General features: G+C 43.7%; 3 protein-coding genes across 6 annotated transcripts in view; 2 read left to right on the top strand and 1 right to left on the bottom strand.

Moving 5' to 3' along the window:
- The window catches only part of agbl4 (AGBL carboxypeptidase 4), a 322319-nt gene extending 318146 nt beyond the window's left edge, over positions 1-4173 (top strand). For both annotated transcript variants that reach the window (XM_042057513.1, XM_042057512.1), the window contains exons 12-13: positions 3287-3383; positions 3509-4173. In XM_042057513.1, coding sequence (XP_041913447.1) covers positions 3287-3383; positions 3509-3608 — 197 coding nt within the window. In that variant the 3' untranslated portion in view covers positions 3609-4173. The remainder of the gene's footprint in view (positions 1-3286; positions 3384-3508) is intronic.
- A 1133-nt stretch (positions 4174-5306) lies between these two features.
- On the top strand, positions 5307-20751 carry spata6 (spermatogenesis associated 6). Of its 3 annotated transcripts, none has more exons than XR_006021186.1 (13): positions 5307-5464; positions 7666-7803; positions 7930-7978; positions 8066-8107; positions 8275-8399; positions 8603-8686; positions 13127-13366; positions 14358-14466; positions 14720-14766; positions 14940-15106; positions 17286-17528; positions 18229-18326; positions 18744-18781. XR_006021186.1 is itself a non-coding variant. In XM_042057514.1 (13 exons), the coding sequence occupies exons 1-13, from the start codon at positions 5417-5419 to the stop codon at positions 18901-18903; spliced, it is 1407 nt and encodes a 468-aa protein (XP_041913448.1). In that variant the 5' UTR covers positions 5307-5416; the 3' UTR covers positions 18904-20751. The 3 variants fall into 3 exon arrangements, 2 of the variants coding, with proteins under 2 accessions (XP_041913448.1, XP_041913449.1); XM_042057514.1 differs by having other exon boundaries at positions 17286-17385; positions 18744-20751; XM_042057515.1 differs by lacking the exons at positions 17286-17528; positions 18229-18326 and having other exon boundaries at positions 18744-20751.
- Positions 19207-25938, bottom strand: dnttip2 (deoxynucleotidyltransferase, terminal, interacting protein 2). Its single transcript, XM_042057505.1, has 7 exons — positions 25784-25938; positions 22893-25225; positions 22450-22588; positions 22193-22288; positions 20743-20907; positions 19922-20031; positions 19207-19642 (listed from the first exon to the last, which is right to left on the bottom strand). The coding sequence occupies exons 1-7, from the start codon at positions 25859-25861 to the stop codon at positions 19549-19551; spliced, it is 3015 nt and encodes a 1004-aa protein (XP_041913439.1). The 5' UTR covers positions 25862-25938; the 3' UTR covers positions 19207-19548.
- Between the last annotated feature and the right edge of the window lie 16 nt (positions 25939-25954).

Genomic DNA, 25954 nt, shown 5'->3' with positions numbered 1-25954 from the left:
CCATGGCAGGAGAGATCAAACTAACTTCTAATGAGTTGCTCTGCCGTTAATTAATCTCCTTTCTTAGGGTGGCGCTGCCAGAGGAAGGGTCTGTCGACTCCTCAGCACGTAGCTCTCTGCGGAGAGCAGCACTCAAGCCTGCCTACGTGCCTTTGGCGATTTTTGGAGGAATCTAGTTTTTTAAACTGGTCACAGACAGTTCATCTTAAATACTTCTTTGTGTATAAATAGTTGCTTTTGTATAAAGTCTCTTTTAGCCAAAAGGAAACCTATTGTTTTGATTTTGTGGCAATACAATCTGTAATAATGGATCAGTAGAGAATTTACTTCCCTTTGATTTTTCACTTTCACTGAAAATTCTGCAAGTGTTCGAGACACCCTATACGTGCTAGCCCTAATTGGTGGTGGTTTTGTTTTGTTGTTTTGTTTTGTTTTGTTGAGGGGAGGTGATTCAGTTCACTCGTTCCGAGTGACGGAGGTACTGCAGGGTGGTTTGAAGGTTAGGCTTCCCTCAACGCCCCATGATTACGCAACACCTCTCACCTCCCCGCCTTTCTCTGGCAGGGGAGCCGGCCGCTGTTTTGGAAAATTTCCGTTCTCCGCGGCGCCTCAGACGCCGCACTTTTTGGCAGGCCTCTCCATCCTCCAGCAGATTCCCGTCCCAGTCTGGGGTGGCTTCCATCGCTCTTGGCCTCATGCCAGCAGCCAATCAGAGCGCTGGAGAGGCCCCGCGTGCAGCTGCGATGCAGATGAAGTCTTCTCCTCGCCACACTGGCCGTCCATCACGCGCTTCCTGTAATAGATGTGGAATGTGACATCACAAGCTGAGAGGCCATCTGCACACCGCAGGCCCCCGCGCTATTTCTGTCATTTGCTTAGAGCTCGCAGAAAACGCACGCCGCCGCACTTTCTGCCCATCAAGGGGAAAATAGCAAAACTTTTGCCTGAGGTCAGTGCTGCAATGCCAAGGATACAAGGGATACCAGCCATGGTGAGGCTTAAATCATCCAACGCACTGCCTCCATTCACATGTGTTTAAAATTTAAAGCTCTCCCTGACACGGATTTTGAGGAATGCCTCAGAGAATTATTGCCGTGAAATATGTAATGATGAAAAATCCATAACCAAAAAAACAAGGGTCATTCTTCATGCCACGTTGCACGGTAGCAGCACGCTTTTTTCATTACGTCTCACTCAGGTCTGGCACCCGACGCTGTTGTTTGTCTTCGGGCCACACTAAAAATAGGAAGGAGGCAGAGGTTGCAGCCCCAAACAGATGGGGTGTAAATACCGCCGGAGCAGGCGCCGTGGAGAGACAAGCCATCAGCCCGCTGGGTGACGGATGGAAGCCTAGGGTGGCACCACATTACCAGGCTAAGGTGACTGAACCGGAGCGGGCACAGGGTGTAAGGAGGTTGGGAGGGAAGGTTGGGAGGGAAGTAGGGGGAGAAGGGGCTGGCACGCGGAGCCAACTGTTAATCAGCCCTCATCAAGGCTCTCCTGTCAAACGTTCCAGACGCGCAACTTAATTACGGCCTGCTTTTTCTTTCACACCTACTTTAACTTTGCCAACAGTTTGGCGGAGACAACAGAAAGTCACCGGTGGGCAGAGTTGGCACTAAATTTAAACAGCATTCATTTTCTCTGTAACAAATACCCCATTCCTCAAAGGCTGCCCAGTGCGGACAAGCTCAATTAAGTATAGAAATGTTCAGTGAAAACAAATACCTTTGACCTCTTGTCAGGGCCAACATGGTGAATACTGTAGGTCTTGTGCTGTGTTTGGTGGTGGAATGGTATATGCATGGTATGACCAACAGACACAGACCCTCAGCACACTCTCCATTCATACTAAGGATGGATTGTTTATGGGTTAACTGTTTGGGATAATGGAATTCCATCTATAGGCCCGGGATTTATGTTCCCAGCGTAATTTTGACCGTCGGGAGAAATTGGAAAAATAAATATAATAAACGACAGAATCGCTTTCTACCTTGTATTTCTTCTCGGGGTTCTTCCTTCAATCATCGAGTGCTGACAGTCCGACAGGTCATATCTGAACATCAAAAATGAGGTGACAGGCAAAGGTGAAGGATTAAATCTCTGTGTCGATTCATCACACCTCTCCTGCACAGGGCAGACTGCGAAACACCATCACTGGAAAATAAGCCGCCACGGCCTTCTCTGCAGGAATATGCATTATCTGCCGCGGTTAGGCTTGTTGTCGCTCTTCGGCCCGATTAATAAAAGTGATTCATGAAGAGACCTTTCCACGCTAGTGTTTCTCGTAATGTAGATTTTTTTTGCTCTCAGCAGGCGAGGCACAGATAATCATCCCCTGCCTTGGGCATTGTCGTCTTCCCATTTCAATGAGGCGACGCACAGTCCTGCACATCGCAGGCTGTTATCTTCACAGCGACGCCGCACCTAACAACATCGCCAAATGATGGAGGGCCAGAATTTATTGGTTGGCCTCATAATGCGATGGCCGGGAAGAGGGATGTTTCACAGAGATTCGTATGAATTTGAATAAACCCTGGAAGTGCCGAGAGACACTTCTTCACCTTTGTGAATTTTTTTGGCTGACCCAGCCAGACAAGTTGTGATTTACCATCGATCGTGTGCAAAGCGCTTTCTCTTGTGCCCTGGTTATTTATCCCTGTGCTTCTCGCTGTTGGGTAATGGCCAGTTATTTACTGCAAATGGTGGTATCAGTTCTGCAAGAGAGACGTTTATTTATTTATTTTTTGCCTCAATTAATAGTGGAAAGTCTGCAGCAGAGATTTAGAGGCACTGTGGGGTTTGGTGTTGATACCATCGCTGAGATTCCCGGTGTGAGATATATGGGCAGGTGATGGCTAAGCAAACTGAGCTTTGGTCACACGCAAACACAGAGGGGCATGGGGCTCTTTATAATTTGAAATGTCAGAGATTTCCACCTATGATTTGAAATGCTACAGAACACTGAAAATGACGTTCAAATAACAGAAGAAAAAAAATGTGTGTGAGCCCTTTTTGTGAAGATTTTGAATGTTTGCTTTAATAATGTTTTTTATGCTCCACTGTTCATACATAGCCTAATATTTGAAAATGGAGACAGCCTGTAGACTGTAACATTTCTGGTTTCTTTGCTCAGTCAACATTGATAGCTAAATTACACTTTGGTCATTGTGTCAGTCTATAAAAGTTTATCCATTTTAAAGATCATTATAGACAGAGTTCATTTGACATTTAAAATTTAATTAAACTGTGTGGATTATAGGCCACCTTAACAAGCTCTCCCCAGACATGAAACTCGGCAGAAATGTTGCCCGTACCTTTTTGGATTACTACAGACTGAACAACCTCCTGGATGACAACAAACCAGGAAGTCACATCAACAGGTGTTCTGTTTGACTCCAGATTCCACTATACATTACACTTGTCTACATTACATTAGCCTATATGGCCTTGCCATTTGCGTATGTCCGTAAATCAATATCAACTTTTTACTATTCTCATCCTACAGCCTGAACGTATTGCCAAGTGGTCGCCATGGGAACAATAATAGCAATGGAAAGAACCAAGACGGCGAGAGGAAGCTCCATGGAGTGAGAGGAGACTGTTAAACTCAGGGCTTTAGTGTGTAGCTCGGCCAACCAGCCAACCAGAGCAGAATAAATGTTCTTCCTTCATAGATGGCTTGCACAAAGAAAATGGACAATTGGCCATCTTCAAGGCAATAAGGCATATACAAAAAATGACTGATACTCCACATAATAGCCTACTTATGGAACTCTGAAGAGAAATGCAGAACTTGTGATTTATTGTGCATGTAATATCTTGATTGCACTATCAACTGTCTGCTAACAGGATCATTATACAAGAGATAGTGGGACAGCAAAGCCCAAATAAAGATGTTTTTTTTTTTTTTTTCATTTTGGTTGCTCTGGTGGCCTTTGTATCTTAGCTGGAATGAAGAACACAGTGTGCTTTAACTCAGCTTCTTGCCTTTAATCTCTTTCTGGTGTGTTTACTGTTGCATGACCATTGGTGTTATTTTTGTATGTTCATTTTTTGTCTTCTGCCAGAGATATTTCATGTTTGAGTTATACACATGCACTGGAAGATTATTTTGGAAGTTTGGATTGGATTTTGTTTGCTGCAAAAATAAACACCATCTTGAAACATGAATCACTATAAAATTATTTGTGCGTGTGTGAATGTAGACACAACAAATTAATTTTATGATGAAAATTTGACATTTTCTGTAGGCCTACAAACAGAAAATTTCATTAATGACTCAATGGGTAAAACACCAGCCAACATACCTTGATCACACTTCAGAAGACTTGCTAGTGCATAGCTACTTAAAAGCATGTCACTTGCACGACAGAAAGAGTCCTGGCACAATGGGCCGAGACTGAAATGGTCCAGGCTATCAGTCAAGATGGCATGAAGAACAACGTGTATTTTTCAGGCCAGTCATTTGGAATAAGTGAAGCAATCAGTCAGGAACCGCATAAACAAATGACTCCAGAGTTTTACATGGGAGACAAGAAGATGGAGTAAGCTAATGGGACTGAAGAAAAGCATCCATCTAAAGATTATTTTACTAGATACTTATGTCAGGGATGCTTTCTATCTCTTTCATCCTCCCTCTTTTTTCTCTCTCCCTCTCTCTCTCACACACACACACAGTTAGGCCTATATGTGATGTTTTCTACGCCTCCCTCCCTGTCTCTCTCTCGCTACACTCAGGTAACCTATTCATACAAAACAACTCCTCTCGCCACAGAAAGCCTCACTTCCCCACTGTGCTGTCATTTCAACTGGTATGACGACCCATTATTCTCCTCTTCCTTGCTTCACTGGATCAGATGCATTAGGCTTCATCCTAATTATATGCATGCAGCTATGTATGCCCAGAGACAGTGTAAATTGTTAATTATTTTCTTCCTCAACACTGTCATCTCTTTTGCGTCCATTTTCTATTAGTTATGCATCAGCCTCCCACAAGCTAAAACCATCTCACTTTCCTACGAGGCTACTTAATTTCACTACAAAATGCTATTTCAGAGCCTCCCATAAGGCATGTAGTTATAGCCTACATAGCAGGAGGTAAACTTTTCTCATCTCAGCATTTAAGGAGAGTGGGATTATTACAACATACCGTGATCAGACTTGCAATTGTGTGTGTATAGCTTTCAGTTTTAGCCTACTGGCTTTCTGTTTACAAATACACAAAGGCTATCATTGACAGCTTACTTGTGTAGGAGGAGGCAGAGGTGATCACATGGTATGCGTCAGAGCCGTATAAAGGTTATATGGCTCTGGTATGCATCGGTAAGCGTCTGCTGCAACTATGGCAACGAAGTTTGAAACGTGGGTGGAGTGACTCCACCTAAAGTAGCCAAATAAACAGTCGGCATTCGGGATGCCTCAAAAAAGATTGAAATGCACAGTAGAACTCGAGATTCAGGCTGTAAGTAAAAAACCTGTGTGTTAAGAATTCTGAAAATTGATTATAGAACTTGGTCATTGCCGAGAGCTTCATGGCTGTAACGTTAATATTATCTTGCGAGTAGAGATTTATAGATGCTAAGTACAGATAGATAGAGCGGATGTACGTTAACGTTAGCCTAATGTAACGTTAACGTTGAACAAGTAGCCCCAAGGCTTGACCACCTGTGGTTTACTTTTGTCCTAGATCATGCTGGGAAATGATAACTTGTTGCAGTGTTTAGTTAGAGCAGTATGCACAACTTCTGCTAAGTAGCGCCACCCACCATAATGTAACTTAACATTGTAACAGTTAGCTGCCACAAGCTAGCATGTTAGCTAATTGATTTCCGAGCATCTACCGTTATTTAACATCATGTAGCGCAGCGGTCTTAAACTCCCGGTCCGCGGGCCACTTGCGGCCCAATTCCGACCCGCGACCTAATGTCAAAATAATAATCTAATTCGGCCCTTGAGGGTAATTTTAATAGCGACAAACAACGGCACTGACTAAAATACGATAGATCTAAGTACGGTGGCAAATCTCATTTTTACTCTCCTCCACTAGTTGCTAGACATCCAGAGCTTCGATTCAAGCCCAAATTCGCTGCACAAAGTTTTCAGGAAATACTGGAATACACGCGAGAAGCCGAGAAACACGAAGACGTGCATTAGTTTGTAATGACGCGGAAGCGATGCAGGCCATATAGTTTTGCACACATTGAAGCAGAAATAGGCTTACACCAAATGTTGAAAAAAATGTTCACGTATGATGAAGTCTTGGGTAGGCTATGTTATTCACCTATTCAGACTCTGAAGAATATCTGCCTTTTGGAGAGTATATGATCGACAGTGATAGTCACGGTGCGTCTGTGAAAGGAGGTGCGTCTTTGCGTGTAGCCTATAGGCCTACGACGGTGTCCACTAAGCATACATAGCTGGAGGTGGCAGTGCTAATCGTGATGATAGTGTCCGTAATGGACGTGGTACAGACAGTAGGGGTAGTAAAAATAGGGCTCTGAAGAACTACAAGTCACTACAAGATAGGAACTGATTTGACCAGACTAGCCTACTTTATTGTAGGCCTATAATAATGGTTTGTGGTGATAGTACTGTAATAGTTTACTATTGTTGGTTTACATCTTAGGCCTACTGTTTTCCTGTTAATTTGTTATGTGGGTAATATTACAAAAAAGAAAGTAAACCTGCTCAAATATGTTCAACAACCAATATTTACTTAGGTGCATAATTTGAGGTGCCTGCCATCCAGTGGCAAATTAGTTGGGTAAATTTACCCCCTTCATAAATTTTTGTTTATACTCAAAGATTTTTACATTTACAGTAGGACTTTATCTCTGACCAATTTCAAACCATAGCCTTTTGAAATTGTGATATAAAAATCCAATGGTGTTGTTTTCTTAACCCTGGTGCCTAATTTTGGCAGGTTTAAATAAGTTATGAGAGGAAAATATTTTTGTTTGGTGTGAAACACACACATACCTGTTTTTATGCTTTTTTGTTTTTATAATTTGTATTAATATGTATTTTAGCATTATAAGCTAAGGTTGCTAGCACAGGTGTCGAAAAGAGATAAAGACTTGCACTTTCTGTTTGCAGTTGTGTTACAGTATTTGGGGGGGGGGGGGGGGCATTGCATTTTCAGAAATAGCCGTTCTTTTTTTTTTTATTATTCTTGAACACTGACGTGGCCCTCCAATCAGATGACGTTGGCAGAAGTGGCCCCCAGCTCATTTGAGTTTGAGACTCCTGATGTAGCGTAAATGGGTGCGTCACTGGTTAAAAACCTGGGTGTTTTTTGTTTGTTTGTTTGTTTGTTTGTTTTTGCAGCCTGGTTGGCATTGAGTTGAGTTTCACGAAACAGTTTATAGGTTGCAACAGGTAGCTCCTGTGCCATTGCATAGGCTATTTGACATTGATTGTATGGTCAATTTTCCATCCAGTCTCCATAACGTTACTGACGTGGAATACTGGATATTAGCACCAATGAACGAATGTTGAGTGATTGAGCTTTCATCCATACACTGTTGACATAAAAATATCACACGACACTTATTCACAGCCAAAGGCTCCCTAATGTGCAAATGTGCTGGTGATTACAGTTGCTGTTTGTTTGTGCCCTCCAGCTCTGTATTAGACTGCTTTGCTTTGTTTACATTTACCCAGATCACGTGCCCTGGGGTAATGTTGCCCTCTCAGGAAGACATATACCTCAGTGTGCGCATCATGGACCAGTTTCAGAAGACCCATTGCGTTCCTGCTGTCTTTCCTCTTTTGTTCCACAAAAAAATGGTATTTACCAAGGTATGTCCTCCTCACCAACACCACAAACCTACCCCTCCAGGGTAAGGACTTCCCCTTCTGAAATATACCTAGTTCTGATGTAGCACGTAGCTTTACTTGTTTGTCGCTCCTCTGTCTCCTCGCTAGTCTTTCTCCCATGTAGTTGACCTGAGTGGCATTGCTGACCTCCTAGAATGTAAGTAATCTCTAGTTGACTCTTTTTGGTTTCTTAATTATGAGCGACTCCATGTTGTCACAAAGCTCACAGGTTTTTCTTCTCTAGGTGATACAACATTCTTTGAGCTAATTCAGCTGGTACCACCAGGTGTGTTATTCTGTTGCCTCTACCCAGGCCATTCAGTATTGTACAACATGTTCAGTTTTTCATTGTTGTGGACGTTTATTTGGAACATAGCAGTTATTCTTAGAACACTGATGTGAAGCCCTTCTGATGGGGCTAGGTGATATAACTGTGATTGGGTTTGTCTGCAGAGGGGGAAATCTGGGCTACTCTTGAGGAGAACACCCGTGACTTCCTCTACCCTGGACCGTGCGTCCTGTCCAAATCCCCTTGTCCACAGAGAGAGCTCCTGATGAAGAAATCCATCACCTTCCCCGTGGGTCTTTGTCTAAGTCAGGCCTGGTCATATCTGTGGTTTATCTTAAAAGCTTACTCTGTTTTGATACATTTCCTGAAGGACAAGACGGTTTTGGCACATTGATCCACTGGACACGTTATCTGCTCTCTCCCTCTTCTTTTATTTGTTTGTTTATTTATTTATCTTCTTTCTCTGAAAGTGGCTTTCTTTGCACTCCACAGGGAATCTCACCCAAAGTGGAATTCTCCACCACCACCACCATAGAGGAATGTGAGGCGAGAGATCGGCGGCCTGCTGCATCCTCGGTATGTCTGACATCTGTGTGTCCTCTGGCGGTATGTCTGACGTCTCTTTGTCATCAGTACGCTGTCTGCTCCCTGAACAGGTGTCATCAATAGCAAATGCATGATAACCAGACAAGACCATTGACCACGCAACAAGGTAGAGATTTGGGCCGCACACTAGCTGGGTTTTCATTCAACTACTCAACAGATTTGAAGTGCATTCATGAAAATTTGCGAAAGATATTGCAAGGCTGTGTGTGTTTCCGGCCGCCAAGTTTCTGTGATTTAAATATAGCCATTCTTCCCAGGTCAAGGTTGCCAGGGCAATAAACCTCTGAAGTTCCCTACCAACATGACCCAAAGCTGCCATCTTTGCCCATATAATGTGATCCGAATCTACCTATATGGGCAAAGATGGTACTCTGACCTCTTTATATGGGTAAAGATGGCAGCGTTTGGGTCCTTTTTGTAGGTGAACTTCAGAGGTCTATGTATATGGAAACACATAAAAGAAATTGTGAATAATCTTGTTTCCATCAACCTCTTTGTATAGTATCTTATGTGTATTGAGAGTTAATTCACGTCTTCTAGTGAATACATTTTTTAACATTGGAAGATTTGACACAAATTAATATTTTTGATCAGTTTGCAAGCCTCCAGGGAATCAAATGACTTAGGTGTTTTTGGTCATTTACCAGTTTAATCTCAGTAACAAGTTACAAAAAATAATTCACAAAAACACAATACATTATTTTGATATATCAGTGGCAAACGGGTACACATATTAAAATATAACACTATTACACTCCCCCTCTCTGTCTTTCTCTCTCGCATGTAAAGTAGACCAAAGAGGATGGTTTTGCTGATAACAAAACCATCTCTGTCAAAGTGACCATGGGGAAACCAACAAAGAATTTGTTTCCTTTTCCTCCAAAGAATGGATCTGTCAGTCAATGTAATCACCTTCTACATTGTGTTCCTTTATGTCATGGGCATCCCTGCGGTCTAAAGACATGCATTCCAGAAGGCAATTTTATAGCACCAGATTATCTCTTGATATGTTGTATCAGCAGTGAGTTATCCTGCTTCTGTTTGTCCTGTGTGCATCAAGAACCATCAAGAGTGTGCATAAGAGAAACACATTGTTTTTGTCAGATGTCTTTCTAATTCAGTAGCCATTTTGAACATCGGAGATCTGTACAATTTCCCCCTTTACTTTTCAAACAAAACAGTTCTGACTTGGAGAATAGATCAGACAATTTGTTCAGTAAAGGCCGCTCTCGGTTTTTGTGGAAATAATTTCTTGCCTGATGGCTTGGTTGTTCCCAAAGGAAACATGACAAGCGGCATGACAGCCTGTTAAGATGCCATTTTCTGGGGAATTTAAAAGGCTCAGCACAAGCCCGAGAGGACTGTGACATTGCTCCAAACTGTAGGCTCGCTCAGTGTGGTGAAATGGAGACTCATTGTCCTGGTTGTCTTGTCAGGACCATTTGTTTTTAATGGAGATTGTTGGCAAGACTGCCTGCCTGCCCCGACAGGAAGACTGGCCAACGAGATGTGCATCATTAGAGGACTAGATTGGGGTTTCTGTTTGTAGCTCTAGACAGTTATTGGATATTGGAGCCTCAAACCTGAAAGTATAGTCAAACCAAGACTGATGCACAGTCTAGGTTTGACTAGCCTAGGAGCTATTTTGAATAGGGTTGCACGATATATCGGCGGCCGATATATTATTGGCCGATAAGTGAAAAAATGAAAATATTATATAATATATAATAACAGAATTCTGGCCGATAATTTGCACCGATATTTTTTAAAGTCCTAATTTAAGCCTACGTAAGGTCCGTCTGACTACACTGAGCTACTTGAGCTTGGTTGGCTATACTTTTTCCTCAATTTAATGTCAGCGGTGTGAATGTATTTCACCGCTCTAACAAAATCTGTGGATATGAGTTCATTTGGGAATCTGTGCATCTCAAAATCCTCTCGTGAATGATCCGCCATTTAACCTTACCAGAGCGGAGCTCAGCCCTATCTAGAGTCGTCTTGTGCTGATGTGTTTGCACTTTACCGCGCTGGTCGGGGAAACAAATAAACAAACTCGTTAGTGGGACTAGTACATAAGTAGGCCTAGTTCTAAGTTGTGTTTTAGTATTATATTTGCATTACTTTAGCTTGGGTTTTGTATTATTACCTAGAAATATGCCAACCATTCCTGCTTCAGTTCCAGACAGGTCATCATAATAAGTTATTAAAACCTTCGGGGCTATAACCCCTTTCATTTCTGCTGCAGCAGGTTGTGCGCAACAGAGTAGACGGACATAAGATACAGTCTGAGAAGTTGCAGCTTTATTCAGTTACCCGCAGTTGAAACTAAACCTAAGTTTCCCTCACAAACTCTGATTTGGTCGCTATACTGTAGCTTATTTCCAACTGAGCTATGAGTGTTTAGTCCTAAATGAAAACGATTCATACTCTCTAGCCGCTCACTCGCAATTCACTGACGTCAGGTTCACTTAAAGGAGCCACACATACTGTAGGGCTAGGCTACTGTTATGTTGACTGCTGAACTATTGAGGACTATTATGAGTTCTGTCCATCATTTGGTGGTAGGTAAAATTACTGCAATAAAATTATCCTTATTAAATGCTTTCCCCAAATCACTTTTCACAATTTGTTTTCAAGAGTAATATTATCGGTTATCGTATCGGTATTGGCCACAACAAACCAATAAATATCAGTTATCGTTATCGGCCCTAAAATTCCATATCGGTGCATCTCTAATTTTGAATTCTGTATGTTTCCACAGAGTGTGAGTGTGTGCGTGTGTGTGTGTGTGTGTGTAATAAAGAGGGAAAGAGAGAGAGGGAGAAAGGCATTTAATTTGGTTAGTTTGTTATTCCTGTTGGAGAATATTAGCTATAAAACTTGAATTCTTGTGTATGGCCATCTTTGCCATGTTACTTTTAGGCCGAGTCACTTTTGAAACTTAAGAGAAAACTCAATCATTCAAATGCATTGCATGGACACCACGCAACATTGAAAATTGAAACGTAACGTTAATTGTCCTGATGTGTGGTAATTCTAATAGATAAGATAAGATACTGAAGCATTCTTATATCAGTGATTCACATCTCCTTTAGTTAGCTAGACATCGAGAAGTAAACAAATCCCATCAACTTTGTCGCTTTGAAAGCACGAAAGCAGAGAGGGTTAAAGCGGAGCTAGTAATCAAGGATTTTTGACGAAAGCACATCCTTCTTAAGATGGTCTCCACGGCCGCGTTCACTCACATCCTCTTCCTCCTCTATTGAGTTTCTCGTTTTGCTGTCTAGTCTGGTCTCACTGTTGTCATCCCGATTCCGTCAGTATTTATGTGCATGTCCCTCTTTGTAAAGTCTTCTGGTTTGGACTTGACACGGTGCGCTTTGTAAATGGGCCGTCTCGGCGTGATTTGCATGCATTTGAGCAGCTCGTGTTTCTGGTTTAATAAGCTACTTGTAGCGCAGGCTTTGTTGTCTCAAGGACACCCCGCTTTATCACCAGTCACCAATACCAGCAGACCTACTAATCACATCAGACAAGCAAGACTCATGGCTGGAAAAGGCTCCTTTGTGTTCTGACTAAAACAGAGAGAGAGTGTGTGTGTGTGAGAGAGAGAGAGAGAGAGAGAGAGAGAGAGAGAGAGAGAGAGAGAGAGAGAGAGAGAGAGAGAGAGAGAGAGAGAGAGAGAGAGAGAGAGAGAGAGAGAGAGAGAGGGGAAGGGGGAGAGAGAGGGAGAAGGATAAAAAGGAGATTGAGAGGAAGAATAAAGGAGGAGGAGAATATAAAAGAGAAACCCTCCTTAGTTTAATTTCATTTAAACTGTTCCCTTCAAATAACATTCACCATCAGGATTTATCTATTCCACTCTTCAAAATGAGTTAATATGCCAGGCTGTTCCAATTAGCATTTAAATGATCTTTGTTTTTACATCCATGTAATGTCATTACCGTATTAGTCTGAAACTGGCCATCAAATGCAATTAACATTTTTAAAAACTTATTTACCCCGGCATCGCCTGCAGGAGCACTGTTATTGCGTCGCACAATCATGTTAGCACATATTAGAATTATTGAAGCCATTTTGCTGCCTAGAAGAGATTGGTGACCTCTTGTCTTCATGCTGTGGTTGTTTTTCTTTAAGGCCAGATTTCTTTCCGTTCGTTCGTGGATGCAGCTCTGGTCATTCAACTTTTATTCAGGGTGAAGCACAATTAAGAGACAGGGCTTTAATGCCATATGTGTGAAGTAATATAATACATGGAGAGATAATGCAAACAGGGCTGCAAGCTCTCAGATAGCAGGCGGTTCTGGAACAGAATAGAAGCAGGTCTGGCTCTACATCCAGCAGCTGCCTCATAGTGTGGAGTTTTGTGCTCTAACTTGTCGCGTGTGTGTGTGTGTGTGTGTGTTTCAGAATTCCAGCAAATCCCCTGCTAAACCTGCCCTGCTAAACCTGACAGGGCCGGGCAGCGCAGGCGCGCCGGCATCCAGCGGCTATGACAGACCCACCGTCGCCTCGATGACCCGTGCGCTCTCGCCCTACACCCACCGAAGGATGTGCCAGCTGTCGGAGGATGCCAGGCAGCGCCTTGGCCACCTCCAGCTGGGGCCGCACGCCTTCAGGAAGGAGACGTGTCGACAGCCCCCCTTCGTGGTGAGTCGCGCGGAACCACAGGTGGCCGACTTCAATAATCTCTGTTTATTCCTACCAGGGCTCCGAATGGGTTAGATGTTACTTTTTTTGTGTGTTTTTGTCAGCTTAGACTAAATAGTCAAACTTTAAATCAGATTAGTGCGTTTTTAAAAGCAGCCTTTTTTTTTATTAAGTACATGCTTGAATTGGTTTAAGAGCATTATTTGCTTTTCATGTTTTTTTTTTTTTCCTTTCACATTTTGGATTATGTGTTGATTAAGATATATTTCTCCCCTAAAGTGCTTCGCCTGGTGAGAAATGCGGATCACCCGTCGAGGCTCTTAGCTGCTTTAAAGTCAACGGTCTTGTTTCTGTCGGAGTGTTCAATAAAACAACATCAAGTCCCACGGTGTAAATATCAAAGCTGTCATGTTATGAAAGGCAAGACGTGGGCTTGCCTGTGGTATCGCCATGGCATTTCCTTGTATGTTCGCCCTTTCAGAAACACGAGCCGTGGTTTGCTTTCTCTCTCTCTCTTCTTTTTCTCTCTCTTTCTCTCTTTTTCTCTCTCTCTCAAGTAAATCCGGAGGCTACAATTAACCTAGGTAATTAAGAGTCAAACCATGATTAACAAATAGTTCCCCACAGAGGAAGATTAGCCCACTGAATGCATTAGCGGTGTTTGTTTTAAGTTCGCATACTTACTTATGTAAAAGCAAATAGCTCGTTTCATTAGCGAGTGTGATAATATTGCTGTTTAATTGAAGTGGCTGCAGTTTTAATTGAAGTTGGGTGGACGACCAGCAGGCCCACCTGAGTGGAGTTGCGCTATGAGCCATAGCTGTGCCCAAACCTCCTCTTGCAATTTAACCTCCCCCTCAAGGCAATTAACATGGGGTGCAGGGCAGAGGAGGCAATGACACCCGCATCAGAATGGCTTGTCCAGCTAACAGAAGAGAAGGGGAAGTATTTATCTTTGAGGAGCGGCTGCTGATTGTCTTCATGTTTGAAGGTTCCCCGCAGTCTGAGTACTTCAGTGCTTGAGACCTCGTCGTGTTCACCGTCCCTCTCCTTGTCCACCTGGAGGTCCATCCTCGATAGGTCTACTCACTCCGCTGCAGGTAGGCCAGAGCATTGTAAGTACTAGCACACCGTTTGAAGCTGAGGTTAACAACCATCTGATGATAACACATAACAAACTAATGGCAACACCCATTACTTGTAAGCAAGTGTTAATATAATCAGAACACAAAAAAGAAAAGAAAACGGACTTCTATATTTTGCCTTATAGAAAATGAAGGGGATGCTTTATGCCATTAGGTTTCTAAGGTTACAGTAGCAGCTGTGATTGTTCTGGAATGTTTTTCTCCTCAGATGCCTCACACCTCTCCAGTAGAAGGTCAAGTCCAGCTAAAGTATCGGTACGTCATCACTAACACACATACACACACATACACACACACACACACACATCTTGAAACAGACTTGCAAGAATGAACATAATATTTGATTTGAGCGTGATCGTTTTGAGTTTTCATTATTTTAATCATTGAATGAATTAGTAGAGTTTCCACACCTCTGTGTCTGCTTGCAGGCAAGCTCTCTCAAATCCGCCCCTTCCCCAGTCGGGCCTCCCAGGCAGAGACCCAGCTGCAGCCCCGTCCACCGGAGACCTCCGGCTGCCCACTCCACCCCACTACTGACCAGCAGCCACAGGGCAGCACAGAGCCCAGGGCTCAGCCACTCCTCGCTGAAAGAGAGGTACCGACCTTCTGCTGCCTCACATAGATTAATAGGGCTGTGAATTGGCAAGACTCTGGTGATTGGACTTGTATCATAATACAGGGTTTTCAGTTCAATGTAGTGCAATGCTGTAAGCAAGGCGATATATTTAAACAATAATCACACAACCGAGAGTGAGGTTGGGAAAGGATATCCTAATGGTTTTGATTTGGTTGTAGGCACTTACAGGTATATAATCAGAATAGTGGGAGTGAAATGGCTGAAGACTGATTACAACAGTGCTATCTATATTTGCATGTTAACTATAATGATTGACTAGAATGATTGTGTTTTACAAAAAAAAATATTGCCGTATATTTCATTGGGGCAGTGTGATAGAGTTGTTGAACTTTTGTGATGTTGTATTTGGTGGGGAGTGGCTGGGGGTGATGGTGAGGTCGCCCTGTCTGGAAATCATATTACAGTCCTACCAAAGAGCACACCAATGAACACCACTCCCAAAACACTAAATTCAGCAAACACAGCCAAGACCTGCATTACAACAGGAAAAAAGTGTTCAGGGGCAAATGTATTTTCTTCTTTTTTTTTTTTTTTGCTGTGCTTTGCCACCTTTGCAAAAGACCTTTGCTTAGATTTGTTTGTACTGTGTGGCGTTTGTTTACGCCTCAGAAGTCGTTATTGATCATACAGATTGATCCCCTCAGAATGAGGGCCATACTAATCCCTGTGTGGGTTATGTGTCCCATGTCCGGAGCAGAGGTGGTCAGAGTGAAATCATATTGGCTGGGTCTGTAGCTGGGCTTTTAATAGCCTGCTAAAAGAAATAGATTTCACATTTGAATCTGTGCAGAATATGTCATCCTTGGAACAAAACTATTTATATTTGCGGCATCGACAGACCGGGCGAGGCGCGTACAGATTTTCCCGTCAGAAATCCCATTTATGCGATATTGACAAAATATGGATCTCAGGAGAGGAGCGGCCAAATGAAACACGGCAGCGTCCTCCAAATCCTCGGGATGATTACCGGTGACAGCGGAGATGAATTCACTCGCTCCCCTTCAAATCACAGGATCTGATGTCTTGTCATGTTTGTTCATTACTTAAAAGAACGTGGGGGGAAATCCCAGGGAAAACAGGGAGGAAATAGTATTGATTATGTTCCAGCAAGATTGAATGCATTTGACCCTGACACACAATTTAATAAATTCTGAGACCTCGGTCATTGATCTGAGCAGCTGTGAGCTAAACTGGCAAGCGTTTGTTTATTTGTCCCCACACCTTGACTTTTTCCCCCTTCCTTCTCTCTCTTTCTTTGAAGCTCAGGAATGAACATTAAAATCAATAGACAATTTTAAACTGTGGGGTAAATAGTGGTAAATATGAGGGGCCTCTCCTACCGATTGAAAGCATGACAGCAGTCAGGGGGCAGGAGATTAGGGCTGCCGCTGCAGATTCGGACAATCAGGAGAGAGGCACGTTCAGGGGAAGTGTTTGATGGAGGCCCAGGAGAAGGGGCACTGTGCGGAGTCGGTCTCCCACAGATTCAGTCCAGTGACTCATGCGCTGTTCGCCTGGCCCTTAGCTATGATCTGAAGCGCCTCCAGCACCCGGTGGGACAGAACACATGGAACTTTTCTCCCAAAATGAATTGCTTGTGGTTGCGGTTGTTGTTCCTCTGGAAATTTTCTTTGAAATTTCAACATGAAAACCTAATTTTAGGTCTGTCATTGTAAATTATTACTAGGCCAATTTTTGATCATGCAAAAATGAGTGGTACAAACTAGATGTGGATTTCTGATGTCAAACAGTCTATATGAAGAGTTGACAGTGAGTAGACACGGAGCATGGATTATGTTTATGCTAAGATGGCAGCTGCATCTTTGCAGACTTGTTGTTTGTGTAGTTATGTGCAATATGATCATCTATGCTGTTTGCAGTCTTGGAGAGCCGTCTTCTCTTCCCTCTCACACACCATGTCATTGTTGGTGACACAGCACCGACTAGTGGCCAAACTGGGGACTTCATGATCTGTGTATTTCTCACACACAAATACCCCCGTCACCGTTACCAACCACTGTTGCAGATGTTGTGTAACTTATCGTTTTATCACACATGGATGAAGTGATTTGAATTGAAGGTATATGGTAGTTTTGCTCCTGTATGCTAATGCAGGCCGTGTGTCTGTCTTTCCCAGGTTTAAGCAGGACCCCTCAAGTCCCTGTCGCTGGGAAGAGATTCACAGACGGGTGGAGAGGGTCCTCAGGAGCCGAAACACAAGCTGCAGGCTCACCTTTGTGCGTACCTAACTACCTGCCGCCTGACATTTCCTCCCAGGACAGGGAAACTACTGCACATCGCACACTAATCAATACGCAGACAAGACCTCTAAGATGAGAATATCAGTTTGACGGCAGTTTGAGAAGTTCATTTTCATAAGGTGACAGATGAGGGCTCGAGGAACTGCATCAGACTCATTGTAGTCTGAGTAGGCCTTCGCTGAATCATCGCTGTGTGTGTGTGTGTGTGTGTGTCTCCTGTCCTTTCATTTTAAATCCACTGTCAAGTTAGAGGGGATTGAGAGCTGGCAGGTGTACCGAAAGAAAAAAAAACATCACCTCGCATCCTCTGCTGCTTGAATAACGTAATGAATACCCCCTCCTCCCCCAATTAAAAACCTCACTAATTGCTCCAAAGCTGCAGCAATCCATTCTTGAGAGGGGAGGGGGGAGGGGGCAGGTGTCTTTTGGGGAGGTGGGTGTAGCCGGGCTGGGTAGCGCTGTCAGAAAGCTGCTGTTTTATAAGCTCATCTTGGCCTGCACAAAGACGGAGAAGAAGGTGCCATTGAAACGCAGCAGGGTGCCAGGCTCACCGCGGCTGAAACCCCTGAAAGCTTAAGGACACAAAAGTGTAATCCACTCCACACAGGGAAACGAGAGAGGAGGGGGATTTGGTTAAGATTATTTATCAACCAACAGCATGCATGTCCTATAATTAATTACACGTGTTGTTATTCTATCCTATACGCTATTGTCAAGTCATGTTGAAATTAAATGAGTTGCAGTATAGCTATTGTAGCTGATTTATTTTCTGACAATCATATTCATCTTCCAACGTGCCTGTGGGAACACGTTTGGCAGGATGGGGATGAAGATGAAGACGAGGATGTTGACAGCGGCGGCCGCGCTCCCTGCCGTGGGCCAGCGCTCTCCCGTGACAGACAGCGTCTCCAGGACAGGTCTGCAGTGTGTGTTCTCTGCGCTCGCTCCACATGGGTCTAAACACAGCCAGGGGCCAAGCACAACACAGACACCACCTCACAGAGCCAAACTTACATAAGATCCCACCACTGATAACCTTCCACCACGCTCGTGCCCTTCCAACAAGAAGTGTGAGACTGAACTCAACACCCTGCGCTTGAAAGCATATCTGTGGTGCGTAAGCGCCCCCTAGTGGCAACAACCTGCATAGATGTATTACAGCTTAGTGGCCCTCTGATGTTGCCAGAAGTATCTACATCTACGCATAACAGACTTTGAAAAATCGTATTAACTGGGAAAAAGCGAGAACACGCACGACCCTTCATAATGATTAGGGATGCAGCCAATTTGAATGTGCGTATGAAATGCTTAACTAGCCTCCATCTGTCTTGCAGCACTGTATCGGCAGCGGAAACATCTGTTCACTTAGACAACGGACATTACTGGAGCTCCAGAGCGGCTGCCTACACGGGGAGACCCCACAGAGCCGTGTTCGAGGAGAGCTTGGGCCGAATCTACAAGAACCTCTACAGAAACCTCTCCGACACTAGCTGAGGACACGGCCTGGCACCATAAATCAACGTATTAAGATCACTGTTGAAGGACGCACTGACACAGATGGGTATGCAGTTGCTACCCATTTTCAAAAGTGCATTATGTTATTATATTATCATTCCTACCAGGTAGCTTTTACACTTGAAATTAGAGAAAGATACAGATACAATCCAGATACAAGCCGTCATGAAGGGGATTATGATATGGAAATGACATATTTTGTATATGTCATATATTGAGGTGCTGGATTCACCCCTTCAAGGCCCCTTTATGGTTTTATAAAAACAATGAAAACAACTCATGGATCTTATAATACTGCATTTATTGTGACTGAAAAAGGAATATTAAGTTAATTGTATAACAAGTGTTGTTTTTCCACTTGATCATGTGTGGTTGTGGCACAGCCTGATAGAACAGTATTGACAAAAATAAATGCATCGCTGCAATTCTTGTGATGCTTGAAAACTAAAATATTTACAAATTCATGTTGTGTATACATACAAATCTACTTTAAAAATGTATGTGGTCTCCATGCATTTACATCTGGATCCCTGATGATTGAAAACAAAAGAAAGGAATCTCTTTACGAAACGACATTCTGAAATGACCACAGATGTTTATTTAACTTTGCTCTGTTTTTATTCCCTATTTTGACTTGAACTTCTTTTTCCTGTGTTTCTTGCCAGCCAGTAGAGCAGCCTTGTCAGACATGATCTCCTGGAATTTCTTCTTGTTGTAGCTTTGAAAACAAAACAATTCAAAAGAGTATTAGCATGCACAATAAGGATAAAGTGAATCATATTTATTTTACTTCTCAGTTTGTGGCTAGTCTTCAGGCTTGTGTGAGTGCTTCATTTACAGCACTGAGTGGACTAAAAGGGCTCTAAAGATGTTATAGGCAGTATGTGTTTTTTTATTCTATTCCAATATAGAATAGAATAGCTTTATCAGTGTACAACATGTGCTGTCAGTACTATATAGACTGTATATTTAGAGCAGTCTATGGTCAGTACCGTACCTTCTGAACTCAGCATCTGCCAGTAGCTCTTCAACAATGGTCCTCTTCCTCTCTTTCTTGGGAATGCGGGAATGGTAGAAGTCCAGGGGACTGTCCACCACGGTGCCAACCTGTGAGAGAAACATGAGTATTTGCATGAGCCCCTGAAAATGGCAGACAATAGTAATCATACACCGAACCCGAAACTGCTCCCAATGTGCAGGTTGGTGCCTTGCATGGTGGCCTCTGCTGTGTGTGTGTGAGAGAGAATGGGTGAATGTGAGGCATTCCTCTGTAAAGCACTTTGAGTGCTTGGAGGAGTAAAACACGAGAAATGCAGTCCATTTTGCCAAATTAGATAGACTTTACACAAAACACAATATCGTCCCATTGGAATTGAAAGGTTCTATCTGAGTAGTTCTGAGATATTGAGCATCACAGTTTTAGAATTCCATAGAGTTATACTGATAAGCAGAACAAACCTCTTAAGATATTATGTCTAAAAATGCCTACAACTACAAGATACACTGTACCACACCTTTCTAAGTTGTCAGTTGTTAAAATGTCAGATAAAAGAACCTTATAATTCTAAGGGGACGATATAACTATTTAAGTCACGCCTGTTTTGCCATACCAATAATCACAAAGATACTTGAATACATACATGATTAAGTATTGCTTGTGATGAATGACTACAAACTGCATTTTAATTAACAATAAATTTACAGCATTTAAAAAATGTTACATTTTTGTTTTGATACTTGATGTTTTGCTAGTATTTATGTACACAAAACCTGTTTCAGTAACCATATTAAAATGGTGTGGCTGGAAAGCCATCCTACCTGCACGTATTTGGAAAAGCCTTCTCGGTCATTCTTCTTGTAGAAGCGCTTTGGGTCCATGGCGGATCGCATCTGGATGGCCTTCAGGTCGTTCTTCAGTTCCTCAGTCATTTCTGGGGCCTTCATGTTGAACCAGCCATCACCAGTGGTCTTCTCACGTTCCATCTTAGCATAGAGCACAATCACAAAACAATCAAATAACAGAGATAACAGAAATAGCACAACATCCTAGATAGAGCGCAGACTTTGAGGTCCTCTAAGTCTCCAGAATAGGGATGTATATTGGGATCTGGGGACACTGAGGTGTAAAGTTCTATCCGTTCATTTAAATGTACTACTTTTTATCGTTTTGATGTGCAAACAAAAAGAAACAAATATGTCCACACGTGATAGATACAATCAAGGTATTCCTCTATATGTGTGAAAAAAATCAAAACAACATTAAGGTGCCAACAAGGTCAATTCCCTTAGATCATACAGCTCCAAAATATGACTATTGTACGCAAAGGCGTATCAAGCTTTTTAAAAAATTGGGTTAGCACAACCATAGCTTTAGGTGAACGGAGATGCAGATCATCTCACTAATTAATTTATTTGTGCAAGCTCATGGTCTGCGTTCACTCCAGTGAGACAAGTGGATGTTTTTAAAGCTGTTACTGCAATAGGCTATTTGCTATGATATAGGTTACCTCTGTTAGGCTACAATAAGTTGCCTAACAGACAACAGCTTAATTTCAAGGTATCACTGGGCTATTAATGCATAGGCCTAACTATAATATCTATTAAGTAAATGTAAAAGACACAGAATGATGACAGAACTGTAAAAACAAATTCAAAGTCTACCCAAAGCATGTTTGCAAACGTATCCAAAGGGAATATAAATAAATTGTGTTGCATACCAGCTTTATTAATGTAAATTCAAAGACCATTATTAGGCTATGCTGTTTCCATGGATAGTTACAGGAATCCACGTCGTCTGTTGTTTTAAATATTGTTGCTTCTAGCCCACGTTATCAGCAGGTATAAGTTAAATTATATTATTTTAATTTAACTTTGCGGCTCTGCGGGCTAGTAATCCTCTTGTCGAGGAGGCCTGCAAGCATGTAAGCATATGCTCTGAGACCAGAACGCAGTTGCGTGTCAAGTATAACCAAGGGCCTGTCTACACAGAAACAACAAGTGGCTTGGGGCGCGCACCTCCACTTTCAACGTCGTTGACTCCCTGCATTTCTACATTTTTGTGACAAAAAGTGGGGGGTATAGAATCGTGTTTCAGCAACACACACCCATAACCTTCACGCTTGCAACGCCCCTGATTGTACATACCTTTCTACCACATCATCTACTATAGATGCAAATGCAAATCAAACAACAGTTGTGTGCGTTTCTGTGGGCAATAGTTTCCTGTAAACAGAAGGCTGTGTTGTGTGGAGACATTTAACAAACTTACCCTCCGCTTCAGCTTTGTGGCATTACGAGATTCTTTGTACGGAGGTATGGAGTCTTTCTTCTCAAAACTGGGACCAACAACACTCTTCTTCATCAGCTGAAAGGAATACAAAAGCAATTTAGCAACCTGAGACGTTGAGAGGTGTGTGGGTCCTGACTCGACAACAATATAAAGTTTAAAACTATTCCATCTTCTAAACAACTTCTTGTAAACAACAGACTCATCAAAGCCATTAATCATTATCAAAATCAATTAACCTCATCTAGGTGCTTCTGGTCTTTCAGTGTTTTTAGGCTGCTGGAGACTTTCTTTGATTTCCTGCCATCGAAATTGATGTATAACCCCCCGAGCTCCTTCACTTTCAGGCCCGGATCGATAAAGCAGGATAACTCTTTCCTATGAGAGATTGTCAGACAGAGAAAGTGGAAGGATTTGGGTGAAAATCTTTGAATCTGAGGCAGTCTGTAAGTTAGTAAAGAAAGGGAACGTTTCATTAAAGTAAAAGGGCATATCAAGACAAAAACAATCTGAGAATATAGAGAAAGACATTAAATGAGCCGTACCATACACTTTTCAATTGTTTTATAACATTTCCTGGGATGCTTTTGTTAAGTCTGCAAGGTTTTTTTTGTTAAAATTAGTTTTTCTTATGATATTCTAGCATGCGCTGAAAACCCTATAAACCCCTTTAAAGACTTACAATGCAGGGTTCTTGCATGTGAACAGGATTTTGGCATCTTCATCCTCCTCATCTTCTTCCTCGTCGACAAACTCTTCGTCTTCTTCATCTTTGCCCCGGGCCTCTCCCGTCGTCCCGTCTTCGTCCTGCTCCTCCTCACTCGGTCTCGCCACAGTGTAGAACGCCCGAGAGGACTGAAGCCCGGGCTGAGTGTCAATGACAAATAGTCCGTCACCAGGGAAGGTCTGGACCTTGGCTCTGGGCTTTACCGTGACCGTGAGAGTCTTCTCCGTGGCGCCGCCTTCGTCTTCCTCACTTTCAGAAGCCTCATGCACTCCAGCGGGCTCCTCGTTGAGGCTACACATGTCGCTGCCGTCATCATCGTCCTCCTCGTCATCACTGCTGTCCAGCAAGCTTACAGCGGCAGGCTTCTGAGACGCCCCACTTCCTGATGGCTGCTCGTCGCCATCTTGGGCAACTGACACCTGAACATCTGTGACACTTTCACTGACCTTTGCGTGATCACTGGCATCATCTACCTCCATTGGCTGGTCCTCTTCGTCTTGGCCGGACTCAACTTCAGTTACTTTAACAGACTTCAGACTGCTGGTGTCCGGCCCAGTGGGTTCCTGGTCATTTTCCTCTGCACCTTGAGAATGCGAGCCAGGTTGTGCTGACGCATCATCTATCCTCTCTTCTTTCGACTCAGAGGCATCGCATAGAGTAACTTTCACAGTTTGCTCACAAGGGACATCAAGCTCTGTGGCAGTTTCTGTGATTTCCTCTGTTACTTTGACTGTGATACTCTCCAATTCGGCTGTGGAATCAGATGCAGTCACTTTGACAGTCTGGCCACAACGGACCTGCTCATCTGCAGCAGTCAGGAGTTTGTCACCTTCACCAACTTCCTCAGTAGAGTCTGCTTCAGCTACTTCAGATACAGTTACAGTTGCACGATCAACACGTGGGGTCACTATGCTTACACTGCCAACACTAGATTCAGCTTCCTCGGACACAGTCACGCTGCCTTTCAAGGCTGCTTTTCCAGAATGTTCCTCTGCAGTAGGACTCATCTCCTCTGCTATCTCAGCACCTGGACAAGCCGACTCTGTTACGACCACTGATGGCGTAACTGTGTGAGCGTTCTCCGTGGCGTCAAGCACTGCCGGGTCAACCACATTGACTCCCCTAGCATCCGCCTCTTCCTCCTCCATTGTGACGAGAGTTTTGTCTTCCTCACCCACCTCTGCCAGCAGAGAGGCTTCTCCCTCCTCACCGGTCACTATGACGGTCACCTCATGCCCATCCACCTCCATCTCTTCCGCTGTTTCCATGGCATCAGAGAGAGGAGTGAACCTTTGGCTTGGTGTCTGGCCCTCAGCCGGCAGCGGGGAAGCCGCATGAGCAGCGTCGCTGCGGAGAGACCTGGTTACCCTGGATACCGGCACAGCGCGGTTACTGCTAGCCGACCCCGTGCGGCTGCTGCAGGGCGTGCTCCTCCCCAACACGGAGCAGGGGCTTCCCAGGGAACTGTAACCGGTTAAGTCCGACTCGGAGTCCGATGCGCCTCTGACCGTCGTATCTTTGGCTCGACTGCGAGTGGCTCTCTTTGCGCTCGGTCCAGACTCGTTGTCCTCAGAGACTTGCTGGGAGCAGGCTTCACTGGAGGGGGCGGCTTTGGCTCGGCGTGCCGGCGTTCTCCTGGGCACGGACGAGGAGGATACGTCTCCGCTATCCTCGAGGTCGATGGGCACTGGCTCGACAGGCTTCGTCCTTCGGCCCCTAGTGTTTTTACGAAGCGTGGACTTGCGGAGATCATAGGAGTCGTGCTCTGAGTGTTCCGTGTCTTCGGTGTGGGAGGCCGACTGAGGAGCCCCGGTCTTCCTCTGGCTTCTAGTTAGTGTGCGTTTGCTCAGAGAGGTCACCGAGCTGCAAGACTCCGCCTCAGAGTGCTCCACTCCATCACAGCCAAAAGGAACCTTTTTCTTCTGGGCCCGGGTGGATCTGCGGGGAGTGGCAGACACACAGGACTCCACTTCAGACACTCCTTCTGTGCCGCTAGTGGGGTTTTTGGACAGTAGACCTCTCTTCCTGGTCGACCTGGTGCTTGGCGCTTGAGCATTGGAGACCACTGAGCAGCACGACTCCGAATCGGACACGTCAGCATCGTGGATGTCATCAGGTTGATTTTCCACACATGCAACGGCTTCCTCTGTGGGTTTATCTTCTTGTGTGGTGGCAGTACTGATCACCTCACCTTCAGCCTTCTGGGCATCACTTTTACTCTCTAAGACGGGTTGAGCCTCATGTTGAACGGTCACTCTCCGAGTCCTTCTAGTGGATGTTGCCGTGTCCTGTAAAGATATGCAAACTTCAGTAAATGAGCCAGCTACTTCCACATTGCGTTGTCATAATATTAGTATGCAGTTGTAAGATGTCCTAACAAAACGCCTCACAGCTCGAAGAGAACTATAATATATAACTATTGATAAGTATCAAATTTGACAACAAAGAACATAAAAGGTGGAACATTAAGACACAAAAGGTGGGGAAAGAGATTGAAAATCAGAATGTGCTACGTTAAACGTGGTGGTGGTTCGCACTAGAGTTATAGCAAGCTACGATGTTGACATCAGAAGGATCCAGTGATAAATATGACACGACAGCACTGGATACAGACAGGTTTATTTGTGCAAACATAAACACCGACAATATATTCCACATAACGTTATATTTCAGTAAAAAGCTACCGCCTCGCCGACAAGAGAAACTTTTCACTAGCTTACGTTATCGTTAGCTGTTAGCCAAAGTGAAGTTTGGTAACATTAAGCAGCAGTACATTTCGCAAAATACATGCAATTAAAGGTGAATAACCTTAGGCATCCTAGCAATATATAAAAGTGTGTACACACCGATGCACTGGACGAATCTTCCCGGTTTGTTTTAGTTGGTGATTCCACCACGCGTACCCCTCTTCTGGTGGCCACCATCTTGACACAGCATGCTCCACTTCCTGTCTGCACACGTGTGCTCCACGAGCTCTTCGCATAGGGCTACTCGTCGTTTTCAAATTTCAGACGCAA

Source organism: Alosa sapidissima, chromosome 12 (assembly GCF_018492685.1).
Source record: "Alosa sapidissima isolate fAloSap1 chromosome 12, fAloSap1.pri, whole genome shotgun sequence".
In the NCBI taxonomy this organism is placed as follows: domain Eukaryota; kingdom Metazoa; phylum Chordata; class Actinopteri; order Clupeiformes; family Clupeidae; genus Alosa; species Alosa sapidissima.
The sequence above is the reverse complement of the archived record's forward strand: the minus strand, read 5'-3'. Positions and strand labels throughout refer to the sequence as shown.